This window comes from Cinclus cinclus, chromosome 5, assembly GCF_963662255.1.
Source record: "Cinclus cinclus chromosome 5, bCinCin1.1, whole genome shotgun sequence".
NCBI lineage: Eukaryota > Metazoa > Chordata > Aves > Passeriformes > Cinclidae > Cinclus > Cinclus cinclus.
In genome coordinates, this window is record NC_085050.1 from 31,014,816 (window position 1) to 31,038,892 (window position 24,077).

The 24,077-nt window shown below is 38.8% G+C and overlaps 1 protein-coding gene across 1 annotated transcript in view; it reads left to right on the plus strand.

Annotated features, from left to right (window-relative positions):
* The first annotated feature begins 830 nt into the window (after nucleotides 1-830).
* Nucleotides 831-24,077, plus strand: part of MTNR1A (melatonin receptor 1A) — a 51,771-nt gene continuing 28,524 nt past the window's right edge. The window contains exon 1 of the mRNA XM_062493547.1: nucleotides 831-1,023. Coding sequence (XP_062349531.1) covers nucleotides 831-1,023 — 193 coding nt within the window. The remainder of the gene's footprint in view (nucleotides 1,024-24,077) is intronic.

Consider the following 24,077-nt stretch of genomic DNA (forward strand, 5'->3'; position numbering starts at 1 on the left):
TGCAGGGGAGGAAGGGGGGGGCTGCCGAGGCGCTGCGCGTCCCCCTCGCTGCGGCGGCACGTGGTGCTCCCGGGACGCGGGTCCTCAGACGCCCGCCCTGCCCAGCCAGCCAGCCAGCCTCCTTCTTTCGCGAGGAGCTTTTTATAGCAGCCCCGACCCGCTCCCCGATGGGAGGCTTCTCGCCGCGCTCACGTTACCGTGCGGGTGCGATGTTAAATAAAGGAGGGGGAGGAGGGGAAGGGAGTTCGGCGGGCGCCTAATTAAGAGCCGGCGTTAACCAGGAGGGCTAAAAATAACGCCGAGCGCCGCGAACCACCCAACCGCAGACAGCAAGCCCCGTCGATCCCCGCCGCGCCTCCGCCGGTGAATGGAGCGGCCGGCGCTGAATGGAGCGGCCGGGAGCATGAATGGGGAGGCAGAGCGCGGCGTGAATGGGGCGGCGCGCTGTGGCGCCGCGGGGGGGCGCTGTGGCGCCGCGCGGCAGCAGCTGGCGCCCCGGCCGCGCACGTGCCGGCGCGGGGGCGGCTCGGTGTCACCTGGCGGCAGCGGTGGCGGCGGGCGGGGCGGCGGCGCGGGCGGGCTATAAAAGTGTCCCGCCGCGGCACATGCACACTTCGGGGAAACTTCCCGCTTGGAGTGGCGGCGCCGGCCGCTATGGGAGGTGCGTCCGCTCCCGCCAGCCCCGCTCCGCCCTAGGGCGGGCGGCCCCGCGGCGCAGGGCGGCCGCGACCCCCGGCCCGACCTGACCCGAGGTGCCCCCGCCCGAGGCGGCGCTGGCGGGCGCGCCCGCTCCGCCGGTACCCGGTTGTGCCCTGGGAGGCGGCGGCAGGATGAGAGTGAACGAGAGCGAGCTGAACAGCTCCGTCCTCCCGCGGGACCCGCCGGCCGAGGGCGCCCCGCGCCGCCAGCCCTGGGTGACCTCCGCTTTGGCCGCCATCCTCATCTTCACCATCGCGGTGGACCTGCTGGGCAACCTCTTGGTCATCCTCTCCGTCTACCGCAACAAGAAGCTGCGGAACGCGGGTAAGGGGCGGCGGGGAGGCCCGGGGGCGCCGCCCGGGCTGGGGTGGGTGGGGGTCCCGTGGCCCCGGGATGCAGCGCCCTGGCCTCTTCGTCTGCCGGGGAAACTTTCCCCGAGCGCCGAACTCCGGGGCTGGGCTCTTTGCCTTCATCCCCAGCTGGCGGTTATAGGCTGTGACAGATGCCAAGAGCTCCGTCTTTCCTGGCGAGTCGGTAATCGAGCGGGAAATGGTATTTTTAGCTCCCGCTACTGAATCCCGGTGTTATTTTTAGCTCTCGGCAGTTCCCACCTAGCAAAAGAGAATGGCAAGTAAGTCGTATCTAAGAATGAATTTTAGACACGCTACCGGGGATGCTGCCTTGGCATACAGTGTGTGTCTGTGTATGCTGAATGCTATTCTTCTGATTGATTTTCTTTGAGTTACAGAAATGTCTCCAGTAACAGATTCTATGGTTGGAGCTTCAAATCAAGCGAATACGAAATTATAAACATTGCAGGATTCAGACAATTCCCTCCCCCCACCTTTGTTCGCCTCCTACTTGCCGTCTAGGTCTTTGGGGAATGGAAAATATCTAACAGAAAACAGCTTCAGGCACTTAAAAAAATATCTAATTTTGACAGGATAGAATTTGTGCTGGTCTACTGAGTAAATCCCTCTTAGTTCATGGATTATTGGTCAGACAGGCAGGAACTTCTTCAGATTCATTCTGCTTTATCGTGTCAGACCAGCTGCTGTGCACGTGTACCAAATCTGTGCACTCCAAACCCTGTTTCAATCTTTCATTGAAAAAAAAAAATACAGGAGCATGGGAAGAGAGCTGTAGTGGTAATGAAAGCAGAATTTTACTCCATGACAACTGAGAAGCTGCTTTTTTTCACAACTGGGCTGGTTTTTTGTTGTTGTTTTTTTGTTGTTTCTTTTTTGTTGTTTTTTTCCCCCACAACTGGGCTGTCAGGGTCTTCATTACAACTGCACTAAGTTATTTAGTTAGCAGTTTAAAGTTCATCTGTGGGGGACCTTAAGCATGGGTTTAAGCTCTGAGTTAGCCTAAGGAAGGTATCTGGTATTGGACTCTGGCAAACAGTGGCATGCTTATCTTTCTAAGGTTAATTCAGGTAATTCAGGTAGATTGTCTGCTTCAGTTTCATTCAGCCATAGTGGAATGCCACACAAAAGACCAAAATGAAGAGTAGCAGGTATTAACTTTCTCCTCCCTACAATTGCCACTGATGTAAATTCTGAAAGCTGTATTATTTCCCTGCTCTTACTGGCAGACATTTCATTTGCTGGAGCTGGCAGGGTAACATGTGCAATGGCATGTAATTGAGAGGAGACTCCAATTCCAGAGATCCAAGTGAGCACTAGACTACCCTTGTTCCCTGGAAGATTTTTAGATGGAGGGACAAAGGATTGAGACAGGCATATTACTTGGGTTACTCTAGGGAGATGGGTGATATTTGCCTCCTCCTTAATTTCTAAATCTATGCTTTAGCGCTTCTGTGCCTAATTTGCAGTATGGACAAGTGTGGTAAAGACTGAAATGAACGTGGTGTCTGTTTCTGGAGACATAACTGATACATGATATAACCTTGATAACATCTGATACTGAGGTATCTTGGGCTCTATGTGTGTGTATACTCTCTGCTGTGGATACCCTGTAATCCCTCCTGACTCTCAACACTTGCTCACTCTTACTGCATTTCTTGTTCTTGCCTTTTCTGTCATAGTGATCTTAAGAACTTCAATAAACTGGCAACAGCTAGGAGAATAGAGCATTCTTCTGAACATAAGTTGTTTGAGACTGGAGCATGAACTAGATACTTGACCCTCTGAAATTAAGGATTAGTTAAAACAAGTAGATACTTGGTACAATGTGGTAAATAGTTTGTAGTCTTGATTTAGGAGCAAGCTTTTAAAGTTCAGAAGTTTGGTTTTTTTTTTTCTTTTAAATATGGGCAGATTTAGTAAATGGATTAAAGGAATCTTTGAAAGTAACACAAGTTTTTAAAAAGGTGTTCTAAGTGTTCTTGACTAATCTTGCAAAAACCTGTAATAACTTTATGTGAGTACAGCTATTAAGTTGGGCCTTCAGTTAGGAAGGGGTTACTAAGGCAAATAAACTTGTAACAGGAAATAAGTGTTTAGATGACCCTGGCCTAATATTTGTAAATTTGAAGATTAAAGTCTCCCAAGTCTTGTTTATCCTAATTCAGATTATTCAGGAAGAGATTACATTGAAAATAATCTGATTTATACATATGACTAATTGGTAACCTGGTAATGCCAAAGGCAGTTATGACTTTTTACAGAAATGTAATAAGAAAGAAACTTCTACTTTTGCAACAACTTAGTAATATAAGTCTTGCTGGCACACTTATTAAGGAAAAAGGACACAGGATGAAAATTCCACGGGAAAAAGGTCAGGGAGGAACAGAAGATGCCTCCTGAAGAAAATGTATCTCACTGAAGATTTTCTTCCCTCTTTGCAAGAGAGGACTAACAGAAATAAGGAGTATTTAACCCTTTCACAAAAAGGTGGATTTGGTGGGGGAAAGCATCTTGCATCTCTGTCCTACTCTCTATTACATACATATGTATTGGAAGATACTACAAATTGAACCTGTGGATTTACAATTTAAAAAGTGCATTGGGGAATAGTAGGAAGGCCTAGAAAAACCTTCTCAACAAGTGGTATAACCTTCCTGACAGTCAGAAGGTTAGTAAAAGACACTGATCAAAGCAGAGAAGTCAGTAACTCAAAGAAGTTTGTCTCAGCAAGCGAGGAGTGTCTGATACTACAGACTCCTTCATAGGCACAAGCATGGCTTCAATAGATGCTCTTCTAGACACAGAAGCTGATGATGCAACTGGTAGGATCCTCTTTTATTTAATGTACTTGACTTGTAATAAGTTTCATAGTTCTGGTCTGTTATATCTTTTATGGTGGCTTGTAATCCAAGAGGCACCTGACACCAATTCAGTCCTGATGGGAACAGCTGTGATTTAAAGCTGACCTACACAAAGACTGAATTTGGTTTATGCTATCTGTAATCTTTTAACTTTGAAACAAAGTTCAAGGGGAACATTCAAGGCATAAGGATTTTAATGACCATGTCTTGGTAGCATATTCATGCAGCTTGAACTTTAAGCTGGCGTGTCTTCTTTAATAACTAATTTTTAAAAATAATGAGACTAGATAATTTAAAAGAAGTTTTGTGTAAATCTTTCTCACTTACTATTGTAAATATTAATAGAGCAGAAATGAAGTTGTTCAGCTGATCCACCCTGGGAAGATGGAATAACTAGCTTAGGGAAGGTGTGTTAAACTTTTGGTACGTTTAACAAGTGGAATTTTTACTTGAAACTGTCAACACCAAATCAGAGCATCTCAGAAAACTGAGATCGTGTAAGTGATTTATGCAATACTAACACTACACACAAATTTGGTGATTGCTGGTATCCTTATGCCTTTGTTGTTACCCACACCAAGAAAAACAATGCATCAAGAACAAGGTGAGGGAGCAGTTCTAAGTCTTTGACTATGGAGATTAGTTTTCTGGTAGTGACATTAAAATGCCAACACACACCTGTTCATTTGGTGACAGGTGGATTTGGGTACTCAGTGACTGCAGGACTGGACCATTCTTAAGGTCAATGAAGAAAGTTTTCTTGAATGGTGTTATACCTTTTGCTCTTCTTTCTCTTCCTTTTGAAACTGTTCTCTTGGCCTGGAGAGTTGCTTTTTTTCTGGGCGCTGCATGTTCTGAGGTCCAAAGGTTCCCTGACCACCTCCCCGCAACAGTGTCCAGTGTGGGAAGGGAGCTTCTAGCAGGCAAGAAGGGAGGCCCAGCAGTCTCACCTCACTCCTGTGTGCCTGTCCTGTCTGCTAGCACTTGACATGGGTTGGGATAGTCCAGGGTCTGGTGCCAAGCTGGTAACTAGCACCTACCAAATCAGGGCAGAAAGCTGCGTTCACCTGCTTCTCACTGATCTAGGTATATCTCACTGTGCTAGGTGTATTTGGGGTTTTGTAGTCTTTTAGATTTCCACATCCTTGGCCTGTATATTTTGTTGCTAAAACTTTGTTACTGGAGAAGAAGGTGTGGAGGAAGTTGGACATGGCTCAGGACCCTGGGCAACAAATATAGTTAATTTCAGTAGGACTGCACACATGCTTAAACTTACCTATGTGTGGTAACTACTTTTTTTTTCTGAATGAGATTGCAATGACAAAGGGAAAAACCCCCAATGTTCATATGCTTAATCTGCCTGACCTGCTGTAGATCCCAAGAGTTCTGTGATCACAGATCTGTGAGTGCTCAAAAGAATACAATGAACTCAAGGGTAGTCCCCCTAAAAATTCTTAAGATCAGTAAAGTCACTCTTGAAAGAACTAAGTTACACAGCTACTTAGAGTTTTTTTTTTTTCATTCTTTGCTGAATAATAGACATTGCAGAACTAGTGTTGGGAATATCTCAGTAAAAAATTAATTTTGGCGGCTTTTCAAACTGGCCCTGGGTTCTGATATAAGCAGTGTAAGAATCTAGTTGAAGAGTGCTCCTCTCTTAATGCAGATTTCTAGAATAAAAATTGTAAAAATAAGGATGGGCTGTCTTTTTTGATAACCAGATTGGAGATATCTTCAGCCTTTTCAGAAAAATATTGTTCTTGATGATGTTTTGTTTTTTAGTTTTAAAATTATAATGTTAAATGCTCTAGTAAAGATTGTTTTATCTGATAAATGAAAAACCTGTTGTGAATTGTGACTAATGAAATCATTCTTTTTGTCACAGGTGAACCTTGGACTTCATTTTGTGTCCTGAGACTATGGGTAGCCTGACAAATACTTGACTCAAGGAAGAGAACTTAGAAGATCAAGTTATAGCACAAATTCAGGGTTCTGATAAAAACTGATGTTGATGGCAATGAACATTATTTCAGAAATTAATAACTTCCAGTATTAAAAATGGTAAGCTGTTTGGGAGAAGGGAAAAATGTCTAGAGGAGATGCTGAATCTTGCCAATTGTTGAACAGAAATGAGCATAAAAATACAGTTTCAATAAAGTTGTTCCTCAGACTGGTTTTGATTGAATAATTTACTGAATGAAAGGTTTTCTTCAAAGAGTAGTTTAAATGGTGCTTTGCTGTTAGTGGCCCAAAGGTAGAGGTGAGTATTTAAAATAATTAATAATTTATTCTTACTAATGTGTCTGTCAAGCTCAGCTATTTATTCTTTTTGCTTGATTCTGCATTTTGAAGTTTTTAGAGGCATTGCTTTTTCTAGTTAGCTGCTGCCAGTGTGCAGTGATGCTCACATGCTCTACTGCTTGCTCTCTTTTAGGTTATTTTTTTGAGGAGTTTTCCTTTTTTTTTTTTTTTTTTTTTTTTCATAAAGTTGTGTTCATCTTTAGTTTTATCATTGGCAATATCCAATTTGCTTCTGCTCTTATCTCTTTCCTATTTCTTTTTGTGCTATCCACTTTTCTTTCATAACATAGATACTTCATGCTTCCAGTGGTCAGACATCATCAGCAAGTCTAGGTTAGTGACTGAAAATGCTACTAAGAGCAGGCATCCAGTGCTAGTGTGGCAATGTCCATTCTGTTTCTCTGGTGAGGCTTGCTTTCCTAGGGCAGTAAAAACTTTGCAGTGTCAATTCAATGCTATGTATCCCAGCTTAGTTTTGCAATGTCAGTAAGAACTTGTCTCCTCTGCTGTTGGCAGTTTTTCTTCTAGTCACATCTCTGAGCTGCCTTAAATGCCACGTTTCTACTCCTGAGAAACCATTGTGGACTTCTGTTTCAGGAGGACAGGTGTTACTAAAAAGTTCTCAGGCTAACAGAAGGCAAATTGTTACCAAAGCAAGAAATGTTTGCTTTTTGAATGAGCAAATAAACATGTATCGAATGTGTGTAGTTAAGTAATGCTTGGGACTATAATACAAATGTTGCTGCTAAATAAATCCAGAGTTCTTTCCAAATCTAGCCCTTCTGACATCACAGGTGGACAGGTGGGATAATCAAGGTTTCTGCCGTAAATAACAGAAAAAAGGTCTGATTAACTTCTTACTTTCTTTTTAAGAATGGATAAAATACACACATGAACTTCACCAGTGCCCTTAAATTTGGATGACAAGCATGCTGCAAGCTTCTTAACATTCTTTTATTATTATTTCAAGTAGAGCAGCAACTGAAAGTAATCAGCAAAGCTGTTTACAGCATTTACATAGTGACTTCTGTAGCTTCGAAGTAGCTTTGTGGTAGTTGCTGATGAATATATGTAAAAAGTTTCATATCTATAGGTTTTATTTTTGGTTTTTATTTTTTTGTGAGAAGCCAAACTGCCCTTCCTTGAAGAAATACTTAACACCAGAAGTAAACATTTTCAACTCATTCTTTTCATTTTATAGTTTTCCTAATATAGTACTAGGTTGTATAGTTAGATACGCTTTTTGAAGAATTGGTGTTAGATTACTGGGCTTCATTTAAAAATTCAGGTCGTGATTATATCGGAGAAACCTGTGCTTGAGCTGGGAACTTGAGTTTGGTTGGTTGGGTTTTGGGCAGGATGGTGGGTTGGGTTTTCTTGGTGGTAGGGGACTTATCTTTTACGTTGCTAGAATTCCACTCAAGTCCTTCAATGCTTCATTTGGACTCTCTACCCTATCCCAGAGAACCTCTGTTCCCTAAAATGAGAGAAAATAGAAGCAGCTAATTTTAAACACTTGCATGCGTGACCAAGCACTGAAATTCTCTGGTCAAACATGGACTAAGCAACTGGAAAGGTTTATGGATGGTTTCAGATTAATTATATTTTTCAGTTAACACCTTTAAAACTGACTAACTACCTTTATTGTAAAAGCTGAACTGTATATGTACTTTTTTCACTTAGGCCTACAGAAACCCCATGCAGCATGATATGCCCATGATATTTTGTGTGATGCTGAAAGTCTATTTATATCATATTGCAGTGAGGTGGTTTGGTTTTGGCTGCAGATGCAAGGTTAGCAAAAATGATTTGTCTTCAGGGAGAGGTTACCAAACAGAGGTAGCTTGCCCCTGTGCTGACAGAGGTCAGCTCCCTGCTTGGTATTGAGGTCCATGTGACTTTTTTTTTTAGTCAGCTGTTTCAGCTGTACCAAGTGTAATCCTATTGAGGTTATGGTGCAGCTACCAGAACTTTGTCACTTAGCCAGACAAAGTGGCCAAGCCTGTAGAGATGAGCCAAAGTGGTCAATGGGCATGAGTACAGGGATCAGCTTTGAAAGCTGGTGTGTCCAGTCACACTATGCAGATGTGTCACCAGATCTTTGCATGCTGGGGAAAAAAAACTATGAATATTCTTTTTCCTCAGTAGTGACTATGGGCTTCATTTTATGTTTCTGTTTTCCAGAATGACTGATGAACAGTCTTCTATTCCTTAGTCTAACTTGATTTTTAAGGACACTTTCATTTCCCTGTCTGTATTTGGGAGGCAAAAGTATTTTCATTTTCACAGGTGAAAGAGTGCAGTACAGCTAGGGTGTGACATTATAGTTAGGAATACTTTGAAAATATGGGAGTTACACATTATGAAGAATCAAAGTTTGCATAAATGCAAATTACTAATTTACTTCAGTTGCATTCTTAATTCATTTGGGATGACGAATTAATGGTCTTTAAATAAAGTTGTGTATTTTAAATTAATATGCCCTGTCTTAATTATAGTAATTATTTACATTAAAGATGTCTCCAGATTCTGACAGTGTAATGTTGGGGTCTGCCCTCTGTAATTTGGGTATTGCAATGTGCTGCAACTAACATGCAGGTTCACATAATTTTAACCTACTTTTCAAAACCTAGGTTCTGAATTACCCCTTACTGAGAGTACAGGATTGAATGGGACCTTTTTAGTCATCAAATACAACTTTCAGGTGTTGTAGGTGTTCATAAAAATCCTTTTGGAATTACTTTGCCCCAGCTGAAGAAGTGTTGATACACTGGAAAGTGGCTCAGTGAGATTTTTGGATGCCACATTCCTTGAAGTGTTCAAGGCCAGGTTGGATGATGCTTTGAGCAACCTGGCATAGTGGAAAGTGTTCCTGCCCACAGCAGGGGGTTGGAACTGGATGATCTCTAAGGTCCCTTCCAACCCAACCCTGTCTATGGTTCTCATTGCCTAAATGTATTTTCTATTTTACAAATTTTATATAGCACTGCTTTTCCTTGTAATGAGGATAAAAGTATCACCTCTTGGCTGTTCCTTTGCTAATCAGGGGAAGGTTGATATCAAACTCTGTTAGTCGTTCTACAAAATAACCTTTCCCCTTTGCAAGAGAGCACCACCTCCAGGAGTATGCCCTATCTCTGGAAATAATATCCCTAAAAGTGAAATCCTGGTTTTACTGGAATCAATAGCAAATCTCTTACCAAGGTTGCTGCCTGTCTCACTTCAGTTTTTGTTTGCAATACTTGCCTGTGAGTAAGAAGGCTGCTATACTGATTATAGCCTTAAACCCTAAGCGTGGTAAGCAGAGAAATCTTCCATAACTCTGGAGTTGGAATGGGATTTTTGTTGGATCACTGATGATGTTGTAATAAAGTTGAATGCAGGTAAGGGTCATAAATGCCTGACCTATATATCCTGAGGTGGGTGCATTGTAGGAAGCCACTTTTGATTTCATGTACAGTAGGTATGCAAGCTATTAAGTCTGAAAATTGAAGCTTCAGGAACACACTTGGGAATAAAGAAAACCCAAGAGATCATCAATGACAACTACTGCAATGCTGCCCTTTGTAGGGTTACAAATGGGAATTGTTATTTAGGTCAAGAGCAGTTGCACATGTATTAGAGCTGTCTGGTCAGATCACAGAAGTATATTCTTGATATATTTGTCCTCTTCTTTCTAGGAACTAATTTTTCTGTATTGCATTCATTAATCAGAGTAAATTGGGTTTTGCTGCTGTAGCCTCACTGTGCAGATGGATGGTTCTGCTGTGAGTTGTCATCATATATGTATGATATTCCTTTGGAAATTTCTCAATCTGGCTGTGACTGCTAATTTTTCAGTTCTCCTTTGTTGTTTTCTTTCCCTTGTCTGAAGAACTGTACTGTTGAGAGTCTCTGCAGTGCTTATAAACCCATCTCATTCCCCATTCCTGATGGGGTAATGCATTCCAACATCTGTCACTAAGGATTTCCATAGCATTGGCTGTGTCTTATCTTGGGTATGTACAGATCCACATTTATATTAAAGCACATGTAAATCCTACTGGTTTTTACCATGTTGCAGAAGTTACTCAAACCAAAGGTTACTTAATTTTATGTAGTTTGGGTTCATGAATTTAAAGATACATCCAGAAATATTTCCTCAAATTTGGTGGGGTTTTTTTTTTTTTTTTGCAGAAAGGACCTCTTCATTTAACTTTTTTTTTTTTTTCCTACCACAGCATCTGCTGGCACATTGTAACTCATACTTTTGTGTATTGCTTGTGGATATACACACTCCAGAAATTAGTCTCTCATGTGCAGGAGAGCTCAGCATTCCTGAGGGGGAGGTAGGACAGTAATCTTTACCATGTTCTTCCACCTAGGCAGAGGTGCTGGCTTTAGTTCTTAGGATAAATTAGAAGAATTTTGGTGGTTTTGTAATTCATGGTTATGGAGACAGCTTCCACTGGAATTTTTGTATTGCTGAGTGTCATTTATACAATCTTCATTGGCCAAGCTCATTCTAACTGTTCTGGATGCAAACTTTCAGGACTACAGAGTTAATAAAGTAATCCTTATCAAGCTCAGTAAAAGTGCTTTTAATCTCCTCGGTATACTGGTAAGTATGGAGAAGACAGCAATTTGTGTTTTAGCATATATTGAATATATAATGTAGAGCTCAAAGTACAATCAGGTTTTCTTGCTCTTGCAGCAAAAGTCCTTGAACAATTTTTTGGCAAGTAAGTTGAGCATTTTGTGTTTTCACTTAAAAATTTGTGTACCTACTGTTTTTTGCAGCTGTTTCGAGTCCTTTTTCTCTTGCCCATCTATTGCATCCCACTACTGGAGTGCCTGATAATATTGTTAGCTATGAACATTTTGTTGGTTGGTGGGAAACTGTCTTGTTTTTTTTTTTTTTTTTTTTTTTTGTGGCATAATACTTGTCTCTTTTGTAGGCAATTTCCAAAACTATTTTGTATGTACCTAACATACCCACTTTTTCTGCATGTTCCTATGAATTTGTCATGCTTCCATGCATGATATGTTTGCAATTTTTCTTCGGATGATCCATACGTATTGGGTATTATGCTGAGGATGGCATGAAAATGACCACTCCTGTATTGAAGAACAGCTTTGCACTAGTCTTGCTGAATTGTTTGCTGCTGAATTTTTTTGTTGTTTTCTCCTTGGGCTTTTTTCTCCCCTACATTTTCCCACTGAATATAGATGTTGGGTTTTTTTCTGAAACGCTCTCATTTTAGGGTTATTATTGACTTGGTCTCTCCCTCATGGTCTCCTTTATGCGTTCTGCAAAAAGTGGTATTTATACACTGTGTAAAAATAGGATTCTGAGATGCTGCACTATTCTTAGGAGCATTAGGAATATTGTCATTTTAAACATAGTGCTGCTATTATAATTATTCCTGGTAAGAATTTCTAATACGTGACTTACGACAATCTAGGGAAGATTTTAGTTGTGCAAGGCTTGTGCTTGTACCTTGTTAATACTGCTAGCTAGCAGCTATTGTCATCTGCAATGTGACCTAAAGATATGGCTGAGTCTCACAAACGTGGACATGCAGAAATATGAATGGAAAAAAGAGGTGTAAGAAAAGTTTAAGTAACCTAGTGGGTGTAGAATTTGCAATCTGCTTGTTATTGGTGCTTGTTTTACAGTGGGATATCCCATCTGTCACAAGAGTGATGCATCTTTTCATTGCAAGCTTTTTTCATTTATAGTGGGTGTTCTGTTTTTCCTTTTCTCAAGCTATTGAAGTGGTATGGCTTTGGTTCCAGAAGGCTTCCTGAGGTAAAGCTGCCTGAGCACATTTTTCTAGTGTAGACCTAACTCACCAAAGCAGTGAATTGGTTTTGAAGATCTTTTGGTTATATTTAGGTATTCATATTATCTCCTGTTACCATATTTACTCAGAAAAGTAACTTAATCAAATTGAAGTTTCACAGAGATTTCACCTGTTTCTGTCTTTTGAATTGCTAATCGTTCGTTGTGATGACTGGACAGAATATTTGCTTTACTCAAAAACAAGACACTTGCTTGTCTTGCAAATAAATCTCCAAATCATGAATTTGCTTGTGGTTTATTTAGGTCTACTCTCTTACACAAGTATGAAGTAAATGAAATTTTCAGTAGTAGTATTGCAAGGCAGCTTGAGTATGTTTCATTTAAGCTAATACCTATTCTGAAGACATATTTACCATAATTATTTTAAGGATTTATTTTATTGGAACATTTCTGCATATTCATTTGATAAGTGCAAATGCAGTATTTGATCAAATGTTTCTTATGGAAACACAAAATGTTGACTTCTTAGTACACTGGAAATGAGGTACTGTCTAATTATAAGTAAAATTATTTTGTCCTCTATATTCAGAAACTCCAAGCCTATACTGAGGTGAGAAAAAAGTCATGTGAGCTGACAAATTAGAAATGCAGTTTAACTGGAAAAATTAAATTTCTATGTCAGCTCTAGTAGGGCGCTCATTAGTCTGTAATCCTAAACCCAACCTTCCTGTCACGGGTGTAATTATTGAGTTGGTTATTAGACGTAAGGTTCTGCTCTCTTCATGTGTACCTGTATTACTGCTTGGAGCTGGAGTCTCTTGGAGTTTACAGAGACCACTCTCAGGATTAAAAACCCCTCCCCACACCCAGCGATTACAGCTGCAGTAATTACAGTGCTTGTGGTGAACAGAAAGGGCCTCACTACAAACTTTCATTTGAGATTATTTCAGTCCACAAGGTGTCATTCAGCTAGCAGCCTCAAAATGGTGCTGTTCTTTCTTGTTTTCTTTTGTCTCTTTCTTCTGGAAAAGAGATTAGACCCATAAGAATCCAGAATATTTCAGGATGGGTTTTTTACTGTTAGTGTCATCTGGTAAGTGTAGTTGATAAGCAACCTGACTTATTTGCCTTGAACTTAATTATTCAACTTAAATTTTTAGCTCCAACTCAGAATTCTTCTCGGCCACCATGCAGCACAGTGCATATGCTCAAGGATAGCTGTGCCCCATCTGTGAAAGGGATCTGCACGGAACTAGATGCCTGCCATCATAAACCTACAGACAGGCTTTCCAGAACTATCTCTTTTGTTCACGACATCTTGCTTCCACCAGGTTTCTGATCATTGTAGATTGCACTGTTAAGGGAATGCATTTGATTCAGTTCTTGTACCTGATCATTATATGACAGGGATAATGAAATATTTTGTTGCTCATAAGTGAAACAAAACAGCATGTTATCCAGCATGCCCAAAGGTCTATATAATACATACAAGTAGGCATAGTTAATTTTGCCTTTTTTTCTTGGCCTTTTTTTTTTCCTCTGGAGTATTATGCAGCTTCAGGTTGTTTTTCCAGCTATTCAACAAAAAATGGCAGCAGTCTCTCCAATGCTGTTATTTTTGTTCCTTTGGAGGAGCAGACTTAAAATATCTTCTGTTGAAGTTCTAATGAAAGGGGATCAGTTGCCCTTTTCCTTACTGTCTTCCAGAACCATCTTCCCAGTCCTCTGTAGGCTTCATTGACTCCATATCCATACTCAAAGTTCAGATGTGACCTTTATCTTTCAATCTCTGTCCATATGTTGAATACTAAACTTCTGAGCGCTTGCATACGTGTGACCTCTGTCTTGTTTTCCCTGAGATATTTGTTTTTAGGACCGTCCTTTTCGTCCTTCTGTCTGGGAATAAACATAGAAAAACATTCATGACAGATAGAACTTAGAATTCATTACATTTCATTTGATCCTCTCATAGATCTTGCTTTATGACATGATTTTCAGGTTATCAGTGTAGAAAATATAAATCCACTGGCTTCTATTAGTTTTTGCAGTCCCCAGACAATTATTTTCTATATCAAACCCTGTTTCCCTTTAAACTGTGACTGCATTTAGGAAACAGTGACTTTAAAAATTACACTTTATCACCTCATATATTCTGCATCTATATCAAATGCCTTCAGCTTACAAATCATTGTAAAAGCAGGAATGTTCAGCTATGAAGTTTTTTTAACTTGTATAGATAGGCTTGATAGCATTCCAGTTAATCTACTAGTAGTATCTGGAAGAAAGTACAGCAACAATGTGACTTGAGTCAAAACAATTTCAAAATACATGATTTTTTTAGTGAGTTAAGGAAAAAATTGAACAATCTGAAATGTAGCATTTAAGATTTACTATCAAGTGTTCATTCTTGCTGTTTGACTTCTGTTTGGATTATGGCTACTGGATAGTACAGTCTGCTTCTAGTTAAGCTGTTTAAACCAGTACCTAATGTTTTGTTATTTGTCCAGACAGGTGGCTTGTTTTAGTGAATCAGCATTGCCTTCAAAAGTTTGTGGTGTACTGGCACTGTTCAGAGAGGAGGGGCTTTGAAGAAAGGAATTAATAGGAATTATGAAATTAATCTCAGTGAAGTGAAGCAAATGGTAGAATAATTTTGAACCTGAAATTCCCATTTTCCAGTTTTGGGGAATTCAGAAAAAAAGTCACTGCATGTTTTTTCTGTCACTAGTGACTTTTACAGATAGAGTAAAAGTATTTCTTGGGTCTAAAATGATTTCTCTGATGACACTATGAAGCACTTCAAACAGTAATAGTGTATTCATTGTACAACCCACTGACACCAAAAAAAGGTGATGGAAGTACATAATGAAATAATGAGAGTAAAGCCTTTTTAAGAATGGAACAAAAATGTTCCAACCACATGATGTTTTTTCAGAATTTTGGTATTAGAGAATCTGGACTCGGCAGTAGGTAAAAGTAGTGACTCTCGTTTAAGGTCCTGTGTATTGACTAGAGTCTACTCTGTCCAAGCCTAGTTGGACTTCATGCCTTTGGCTCTGGAACTAAAGATGCCACTGATGCTAAAGATTCTTACAGATCCTTAGTTTTCAGAGACTCTGAAGTTCTGTCAGAGTTTGTTACACTTTTTCAATTAGACTTGAACAGTGTAAAAAACTAGTCCAGAGCACGAAAGATATTAGATCATATGCTGATTTAAGGGAAACAAGCAGTTATGTAAAGGAACATTGTAGGCAGAGTTAGTCATGTATTTGAGAAGAGAGAGGACTAGGATGACCTTCTAATTCCTTTCTATATAAACTGACATAGGAGTATGAGTTTATGATCTTTTTTTTTTTTCTACTGAAGTAATGCTCAGCATAGCTTGGGAGGCATTTTTGAGGAAAATAAATATCTGGAATTGACATAAGTCAGTTTTATTTGAGTCCATTCTGTTTATATGTTTAACTTTTTTTGAGGCATGTGCAGTGCTAAGTATTTTCTTATCAGCTGAGAATGAATTTTCTTATTTTACAACTGTCTTCTGTTACATCTACTACTGTAATATTGTAAAAGCCCAGTTTCTAAGCCATTTTTGATCTTCACTGTTTGAGTGATAGTGGTTCGTATGTGGCATTACAGTTTTGCTACTGAATTTATTTTTTCCAATACTTCCTGTTCTCATGAATGTTTCTCAGCTTCATTCTGGAACAGTCCTTTGTCCCAGTATGAGAGCTGAAGTTTCTTTATCCTAAATAACTGCAGAAAGGGTTGTCTTCCACAACACTTTTGTTCCATAAAGGTTTGTACCAGACTATAACTGCAGCATTTCTTCTGACTTGTTTTTTTGTAGAATGAACATACAGTTAATGCATTTAATTTCTTTTACCACATCCCCAATTTTATCTGATCCATCTTTCTACTTTCTGTCACTTGCTTTCTTCAGTGTCTCCTTATATTCTTTCTGAATTTGTATCCTGTCTTTAGCTACTGCATGGATGCCAGTAGTGTCCTGGAATTAGTCTCTTGGTTTATTTGTCGGTATTGCACTAATCCACTGTTGATTTTATCCCCCAAAAGAATAAAAAATATTTATACTGTGTACCTAGTATGCGCTGTTTAGCTGAGTATGTTTTTAAATATCCTTTTCTTAGAACAGTTAATTTGTTTGCATCGCCTATTTGATCACCTGGTATTAAACATTGCTTAAGTTGTGTATAGACTCTTAATAGCTGTGTTAGATCAAGATCAATACAAATTGTGGTTGGGAGGGTGCCTTAGGGCTGTGCTGTTAGCCTTTTTCATGACAGATTCACACTGAGTATATAGTTCTTCCATTTCTAGGTATATTTGTGAATCTGTTGGTCAGAGTCCATTTCCCTAAAACTTCTATATATATATTGAAGGAGCAAATGAATCATGACAAATATACAGTACTCAGAAATACCCACAGTCTCAAAGAATTTCAGGTGCTGCATAATGAGGTTTGAGTGATGGATGCAAATTCTGACCATGCCTAGTTTAGCATATTTAGGTATAGCAAAAAGGAAGCTTTTCAACTTCAGTGGCCCTGTAAAACTTTGAGTTAAAGTATTAAGAACTGTCTTTATTCTGGACTGTTGCTTCTGTTGCTAAGTCATCTCACCTTGGGGTTTTTGGCTCCTTTCACATCTTAAATGTGTCAGGTAAGACAGTGTCAGACTGTCTTACCTGCGTGAGACCTATTATCTCTGTAAAGTGAGTATCCATAAAAATGTTCAATTCAGTCACTTTAAAAAGCTTGAGAGAACCCCTAAATACTGTGAAGGATACCAAGCTTCTCTGAATCCCAAGGTTTCTATGCTATTTATTCTGTAGTACTTCAGAGATGAGGCAGAGAATTGTGAATTTATGCTTGGGGTAAGTCACCTGTTCTGAATATGGCAAATTACGATTTTATTTCCCACATTAGTGACCCATTACTTCAAAACTTGTGCCTTTATATAGAGTGCACACTGTTGTCCTGTGCAGGGCCAGGAGTTGGACTCAATGATCCTTGTGGGTCCCTTTCAACTCAGTATATTCTGTGATATATCATTGCACGTATTAATTTCTGATCTTCAAGTTTTACACTCTCCCTACTCTTTTGTTAGTGTTCTATGAGTCTGTCAGTATGCAAATCAGTCTTGATCTTCCCATACATTTTTAAATAATTTCTGTGCAGCTTGTGAAATTCTGCAAATGTACCTTGCATGATGCATGAATAACTTTGAAACACTTGAATTTCTTACTCCAAACATCCTTTATTATAAATCTCTTTCATTTACAAAAGTGTTTTACTCAATGAATATGTCCAATACACCTTCAAAAAATTAAATAACTCATGTAATTAGATGTTTTTGTTTTTCATGATCATGTACTGACACAACTGAAGTTGTACAGCTGTTTTTGGTTGAGGTGGTAGAATGAAGATAAACACTAGGGGATGTTTGCTTTATTTTTTTTCCTTTGGTTATTCCAAAATATATCATTTTGAGAGGCATCAGTTAGATGGCAAATCTAGGGGATTTCATGAGACTGATTCAGCTGATCCTTGGTTCAACTACAGCATAGTCTTTTCAAGTACAGCTGTAACTAAACATTTATAACTGGATTACAGGTACTGGATACTGTGACCTCCCTCTAAAACATCTTAATTTCCAGCATTTTCATGTTGCCATTTAGAAGTCCTATGTTCGTTTGTCTCTTTGATCTGGTATGTCATAAAGATCATTCACTAGTGGTACAGGTTCCATGGGTCATGCAGAGTTTTTAGCTTAGTATCAGTCTTTTTAGCCATGTTTTTTATCATATTGCCTATCTTCAATGAAAATAGAGCTTTTAGACATTTTCACTCAAATAACAATTCAAGTAATGTCCAATATGTCCCAGAACAGATTTTTCTGTCACTTTTTGTGTCAGTACCTAAAGCTTGTGATGTTCTTCACAGAGCTGGCCCCAAAATCTTCATTTTACCAGGTGGAGTGTCATCTCTTCCACCACACTTCCAGAGCTTTCCATATTGTTGAAATCAGAAACTTCACAAATGATAATGTACTCTTCCATAAGCAGTAAATAGGCTTGAGTTGCATATCTCTCCTTGCTAGTTGGTCTCTTCAAAGAAGTAAACCCTTGTTTTAAAGTCTTTATCCAAAGAAAGCACTCTTCTGTACTTGATGGGAAACCTACAGTGCTGCTTATTTTCAGGCAGTTCTGTCTGTTTTCTCTTAAGAATGTCTTACGATTATGTTCAGAAGACTGCAGGATATCTGTGAATACGTTTACAGGAAATTTTACAGGTCTCCTTACCTTGTGAATTTTTAAACTTCTAGTAAAAATGTTTATGTCTTTGTAAACAAGGTGAAATACAAGTCAGTGGTGACTATGCATGTGTGAAAATTCTACTGACAGCAATAAAGTTGTCATAAAATATAGGCTTGGCACAGCTATAAAATCACTACAGGAAAAGCTAATACTATTTGCTACTCTAGCTCTGGTCTTTGCCACTTGAATTGCAAACTTCAGAACTTTCTGGAAAGTTTATTCTGCTGACACTGATGTCCATACATTGATGTTATTTTTAAGGGCTAATGAGTGACTTTGACTTAGAAGTATTATCATCAGAGAATTAATAAGTGTTATACATTAAAACATTAGTCTGGCACTAGAAGCCCAATGTTCTCTCTCATAAAAGCTAAGTTAATCAGAGAAGACTCCTGAAAAATCTTCTCCTTGAAGAGAATAAGTAGCAAAGCTGAGGTCACAGAGTAAACCACAAGTCAAGCCACTAGCATGGCTCAAAGATTTATTAGCACAGCTGTAAACTGTAAACAGAAATTTTCTAAAAAGCCTTGTGGTGGTCCGTCTGTTTATAGTGTTGTGATTATCTCATGACCAGTTTAAGGGTAAAGCACAAATTTGGAAAGAGTCTTGTTTTCATTTCCATGAGCCTTATCTACCAATTTGAAAGTTTTTTTAAGCCAGAGGAAAAAGATGAAAGAGCCTTATATTTATGGCAACAGAAATTAAATTGCATAGCAATAGGAATAATATTACCAATTTCATGCTTTTATCTATACTGCTTATCACTGACTGAGCTTCTATGTAGTAAATATTGCAAAAGCACCTAAGAGTTCCCTCTTAAAAGGGTTACAGTTAAGCCATTATGAACTCGATTTCTGCAATTGTTTATTATTTGAAGTCTGATCAAAGCAGTACCTCAGAATTCTCTGCGAATCATTCATTCCAGATGTGTGTCAGAGCTATAACTTTTATTACAGTTGGACAAGACATGTGGCAGACTGGAAGACTGTTTGGTGTTTATGCATAATATACTAAGGGGAATATATCCTTATTATATAATATCTTTTGTGTTTCTAAGAGCAGAACCCTGTACTGTAATTATTGCATTTCTAATTAACATCTTCATAGCTTTAGCTGCACATTTTCTGCCCTATGTGAGAATACACCTACCGATATATATATTTTCAAACCCAATTTCAGATGAATTATCTCAAACTGTTCTTTTCAATTCAGTGTCATATTTCATCTATTGTATGAAAATCCAGAGCCATCTGCTCCCTTGAATTCAGCTATGTGGATTTTTTTTACCTTGAACTGCGATTCTCACAGTGGATTTTAATAGCTGTGGCATTTTGTTGTGTGAAAGTAGGGTGTCTGTGTCACTACAGAGTTTGGGAGTTTTCTCCTTAATCTGCTTTAAATCAAAACCCCATATCCTTAACTCCCGTTAGTTCCCTCAGCTTTAGGTACTGGAAGGCTTCTCTAAGGTCACATTGGACCATTCTCTTCTCCAGGCTGAACAGCTCCAACTCTTTTGGTCTGACTTCTCAGGAGAGGTGCTTCAGTCCCCTGATCAGTTTTGTGGCCCTCCATTGGATCTGCTCCAACAGGTCCACATTGTTCTTATGTTGGGGACCCCAGAGCTGCATGCAGTGTTCTGGGTGGGGGTCTCACCAGAGCAGAGGAAAGGGGTAGAATCCCTTCCCTGTCCCTGCTGGCCATGCTGCTTTGGATGCACAACCCCAGGACACAATTGGCTTTTTGGGCTGCAAGTGCTCATTGCTGGGTCATGTTGAGCTTTGTGTCATCCAACACCCCCAAGAAATTCTCCCCGGGCCAAAAGTATTGACACACCAAGACTGCAGTTCAGAAAAACTGAGAGGTGGAAAGCAAGTACCAGCTTCTCTACCCCAACTCCAGAGTAGAGAAAACAGCAGGAAAGTTGGACTCATTGGAGCATTCTTGAGATAAAACTTTCCAGCTGAAGAGTGTATAGTGTCCATCCCTCCTGCACTGTTGTGGGCAAGCACAGAATTGTGAAGATCTGTAAGTATTAGCGATTTTCTGTTTCTCTCCTTGAGATAAGATTTTTTGTGTCTTGTGGGAGCTACTGACTGGGAAATAGTTCATTCTGTCCTCTTCAGAAAAACCTAGATAGATAGGCAAGGCTTTGCAGTTTGCTGTAAGGACTTAAAAAAAAAAAAATTCAGGTCATGCTGTCTCAGTCACCTCACAAATAACTCACATGAAGTGAGTTGGGCTTTTTTTGGTTGGGTTTTTTTTTTTTTCCACATGACTATTTTTTTACAAGTGAAGAGGACAAAAGGTGATCAGTGATGGGTTGTTGTGGTTTGGCTTTTTTTTTTTTTTTTCAGGCAGCATTCTTTTTCAGGGCAATTCCCTTTAAACAGGTAAACATCTTAATGATGCTGAATGCCCCAGTCTAACAGTGCTTATCCCTGAAGCTAACGTGTTGAAATGCTTTTGCAGTGCTTAGCTATGCATGTCACTACTGAAGTGTCTGGAACTGAAAGCCATTATGAAGATTTTTTTTTATTTTTTCTTTCTTGTCTGAACTGAACTTAAGATTAAAATGTAAACAGAGTGCTGACAATAAATCTGCAACAAGTCCCAACAATACTTCAGTTACTTCAGATAGTTCTGTCTTCATCTTATTGCAACACCTCCACAAAAGCAGATCATGATTGATGTATTAAACATCTAGGGGAAAAATAGCTTGTTACACTTGAGAAGAGACAAAAGTATTTTGTTTTCAACCCAGATACTTAAGGCACTTTCTGCTCACATGACTCGACTCTTCTTCTGGCAAACAAAGTGTTCAAAATTAAGTTCCTAAGATATGATTTCTGGCAGTAGTAACTGGAAGATTCCTCATGTCCCTGCATCTCCATGCCTCCTATACCCATGGTCCAATCACTCAAATATATGGTTTTATCTAAATTAAAAATTTATTCCAGTGCGCTGCATTCCCCTTTGGCTTATCCTTAGCTGCTTGAATTGTCACAGAAGTCACATTAATAAAGGCAGCTGCTTTTCATCAAAATAAAGTTTGTGATGCTGTTTTTTGAGTACTGACAGGCCAAAGCTGTGCACATCAATTGCAGTCTGAAGTTCAGAAAGAAATTTCAGCTAAATTTTCTGGGGCATATATGTTTTTGTTGTTTTCAGGTTAATTCCCAGGTGGTTCTACATTTTACCACATCTTTCAGTGTTTTTCATATGAAAGCTCTTATGAATGTTATGAAGCAGCCAGGATTTTTTTCTGGTTGCTAAAAGCAAATAGAGGGTTTGAAAATGACGAATTTGACCACTTCCAGCAAGAAAGTTTTGTGTCAATGATGCCTTCCCCTAATCACATCTTTTAAGCTAAGTAGCACTTTTTGTAGTCCCAGAATTTCAAAGAGTGTGACTGACATAGGGGAACATAATTTCTCTTTGGAAACAAGATGAGGTTGCTACCTCATGGATTGTCAAGCCAAATCTGCCTGATATATATCCTTTATGAATAATATCACTAACAACTGCATGAAGCAGAAAGTCTCTTTAGACTCTATCTGCATTGTAGTTATCCAGAATGGAAAAATGTCTCAGCAGTATTTTCAACAGTTTAGAAATTACATAGCCATAGTCATTGCAGTCTGATTTCTGCCTGGTAGATAGCAGTGGCTGAAAAATGGTCTGTGACATTGCAATGGCTTTTGAATACTGTATGCAGTGTATAAACATGGCCTTAAAAAGAAAATTTAAAGTGTTTGGGTACATACTATATGTATACTTAAAATTTTGTTTGTAGTTGGAGATTTTGATTTGTTCTACTCTGTGTCTCTTCAACCATTTAGTCTTTAGGGAATTTAGAAAACAGCATTAGTATTTCCCAAAATACTGGATATGTCAAATTCTATAGGGATGAGAGAAAACAGCTGTTGTTAAAATGTCTAGGAGTCAATCTGCCTCTTATCCTACCTAGCACAGGATCAGCTCTACCAACATGACACTGAAACAGGATCACCTTGGTTAATTCATTACTGGGTTTCAGAATCTTCCTGCTTAATTCTGTGCTGTAAGGTTGTGGAATAAAGACTGAGTTTCCATCTATATATACAGGAACTGCTTTCTCATTCTCTTTGGAGTTGCTTCTCTTCCTGCTGCTAATGACATTTGAAATTGATGAAGAGGACTCAAAAGTATCACCATCAGTTTGTGAGGAGTCTTTGTCATGTGTCTAAGGCATACAAAACTAAAAATATGTAATCATTTTTTCAATAACACAATATGAGAACTATTCAATTGCCCTTTATCCATCATCCAAGACGTTATGAAGAAAATTCTCATAAGATTTTGACTAGTTAGAAATCTACTTTGGGCCCTCTGAATCATCTTATTGAGGTTTATGGCAAAAATGTCTGCATATGTTGAAATATTTAAAGTTTTGAAAGCAAAAAGATTTAAATTATATTTTTTTTATGTTTCAAGACAGGTCATAATTTTGTAAAAATTTTTTTTTTCTTTAATTAAAAGAATGAGGGTTTTTTTTTCTATAGCTTAAAAGCAGCAAGGTATGGCTTAACAATAAACTTTCCATACTTGTGTGTTAAGAACAATTTTTATTTTCTTGCTGAAGTTCAGTTTTTTTTTTTTTTTTTTTTGTTCCCTGAAAGTTTTTTTCAGCACCCTACTGATGTTAATGATCCCTTACTCTTTCAGAATTCTCCGAGCCTAATTATGAAAGCTTGGTAAGTTTGATATGTTGCCAAATTCACTTTGAGATTCTGTTTCCCTTTTCCTGGTTTGGTCTTATAGAATTTATTTATTCTTTGTAGTCATGGCTAAGAAAAGCATCTTAGTATGTTGAAATTTGAGTAATGATAAGATGATCCAGCCTTGGGTGATACACAAGTCACTGCGTAGAGCACTTCAATATGCTTTTTGCAGGCAACATCTAAAATAAAGAAACACAGAAAAAAAAAGGGAAAATGTATTTTTGATTGCTTCTTATTCTGCTGAGGATAGAAAGGGTAAACGCTGCTTCTTCTGTTGCAATTTGAGAGATTTATTCTGTTTTGCATATAAGGTAAATTAATATCTCTAGGAGCAAAACTTTCTTTCTGACTAACAAGTACTACATATTTTTTCACAGATTATAGGCTTGTAAAAAGTCTTCCAACCTTTTCACATGTCTTGCCACCTTTCTTATATAAAGTCCTCATTTTATCAGCCATGATTTTAATGACAGTTGTTCTGGAAGAAAAATTGTGTAACAATTCCTCGGTAGGTACTTCTAATATTACTTAATCCTTTTTTAATCTACCAAAATCTAATTTCAGGTATTCTCTTTTGAAAAAGTTTTCCATCAAATTACAAAATAATAACTCTCTGTCTCTAATTGAATTTGAATTTATTTCAAAGGCAGTATTAAGATGATGAAGTAAATGTTGGTTGACCCTTCACATTTGGAAGAGTGAATGGCAATATTAGCACAGTCATGAATTATGCAGCAAGTCATGATACCGGTGTAAAATTTCAGATGCTTGAATTTGACTAACACATCAGTCATCAGTAGGGAAACTGCACCCCTGCAGTTCAATCCCTAAGTCAAATTGTTCCTTTTGATCCATTTTTTTGAGGGGTATTTTCCTGAAGTCTTAACCTTAATCGTCTTCTGCTTTACAGTCAGTGGACAGCTCAGCCCATTATTTTTGCACCATTCAGCCTGTCAGAATT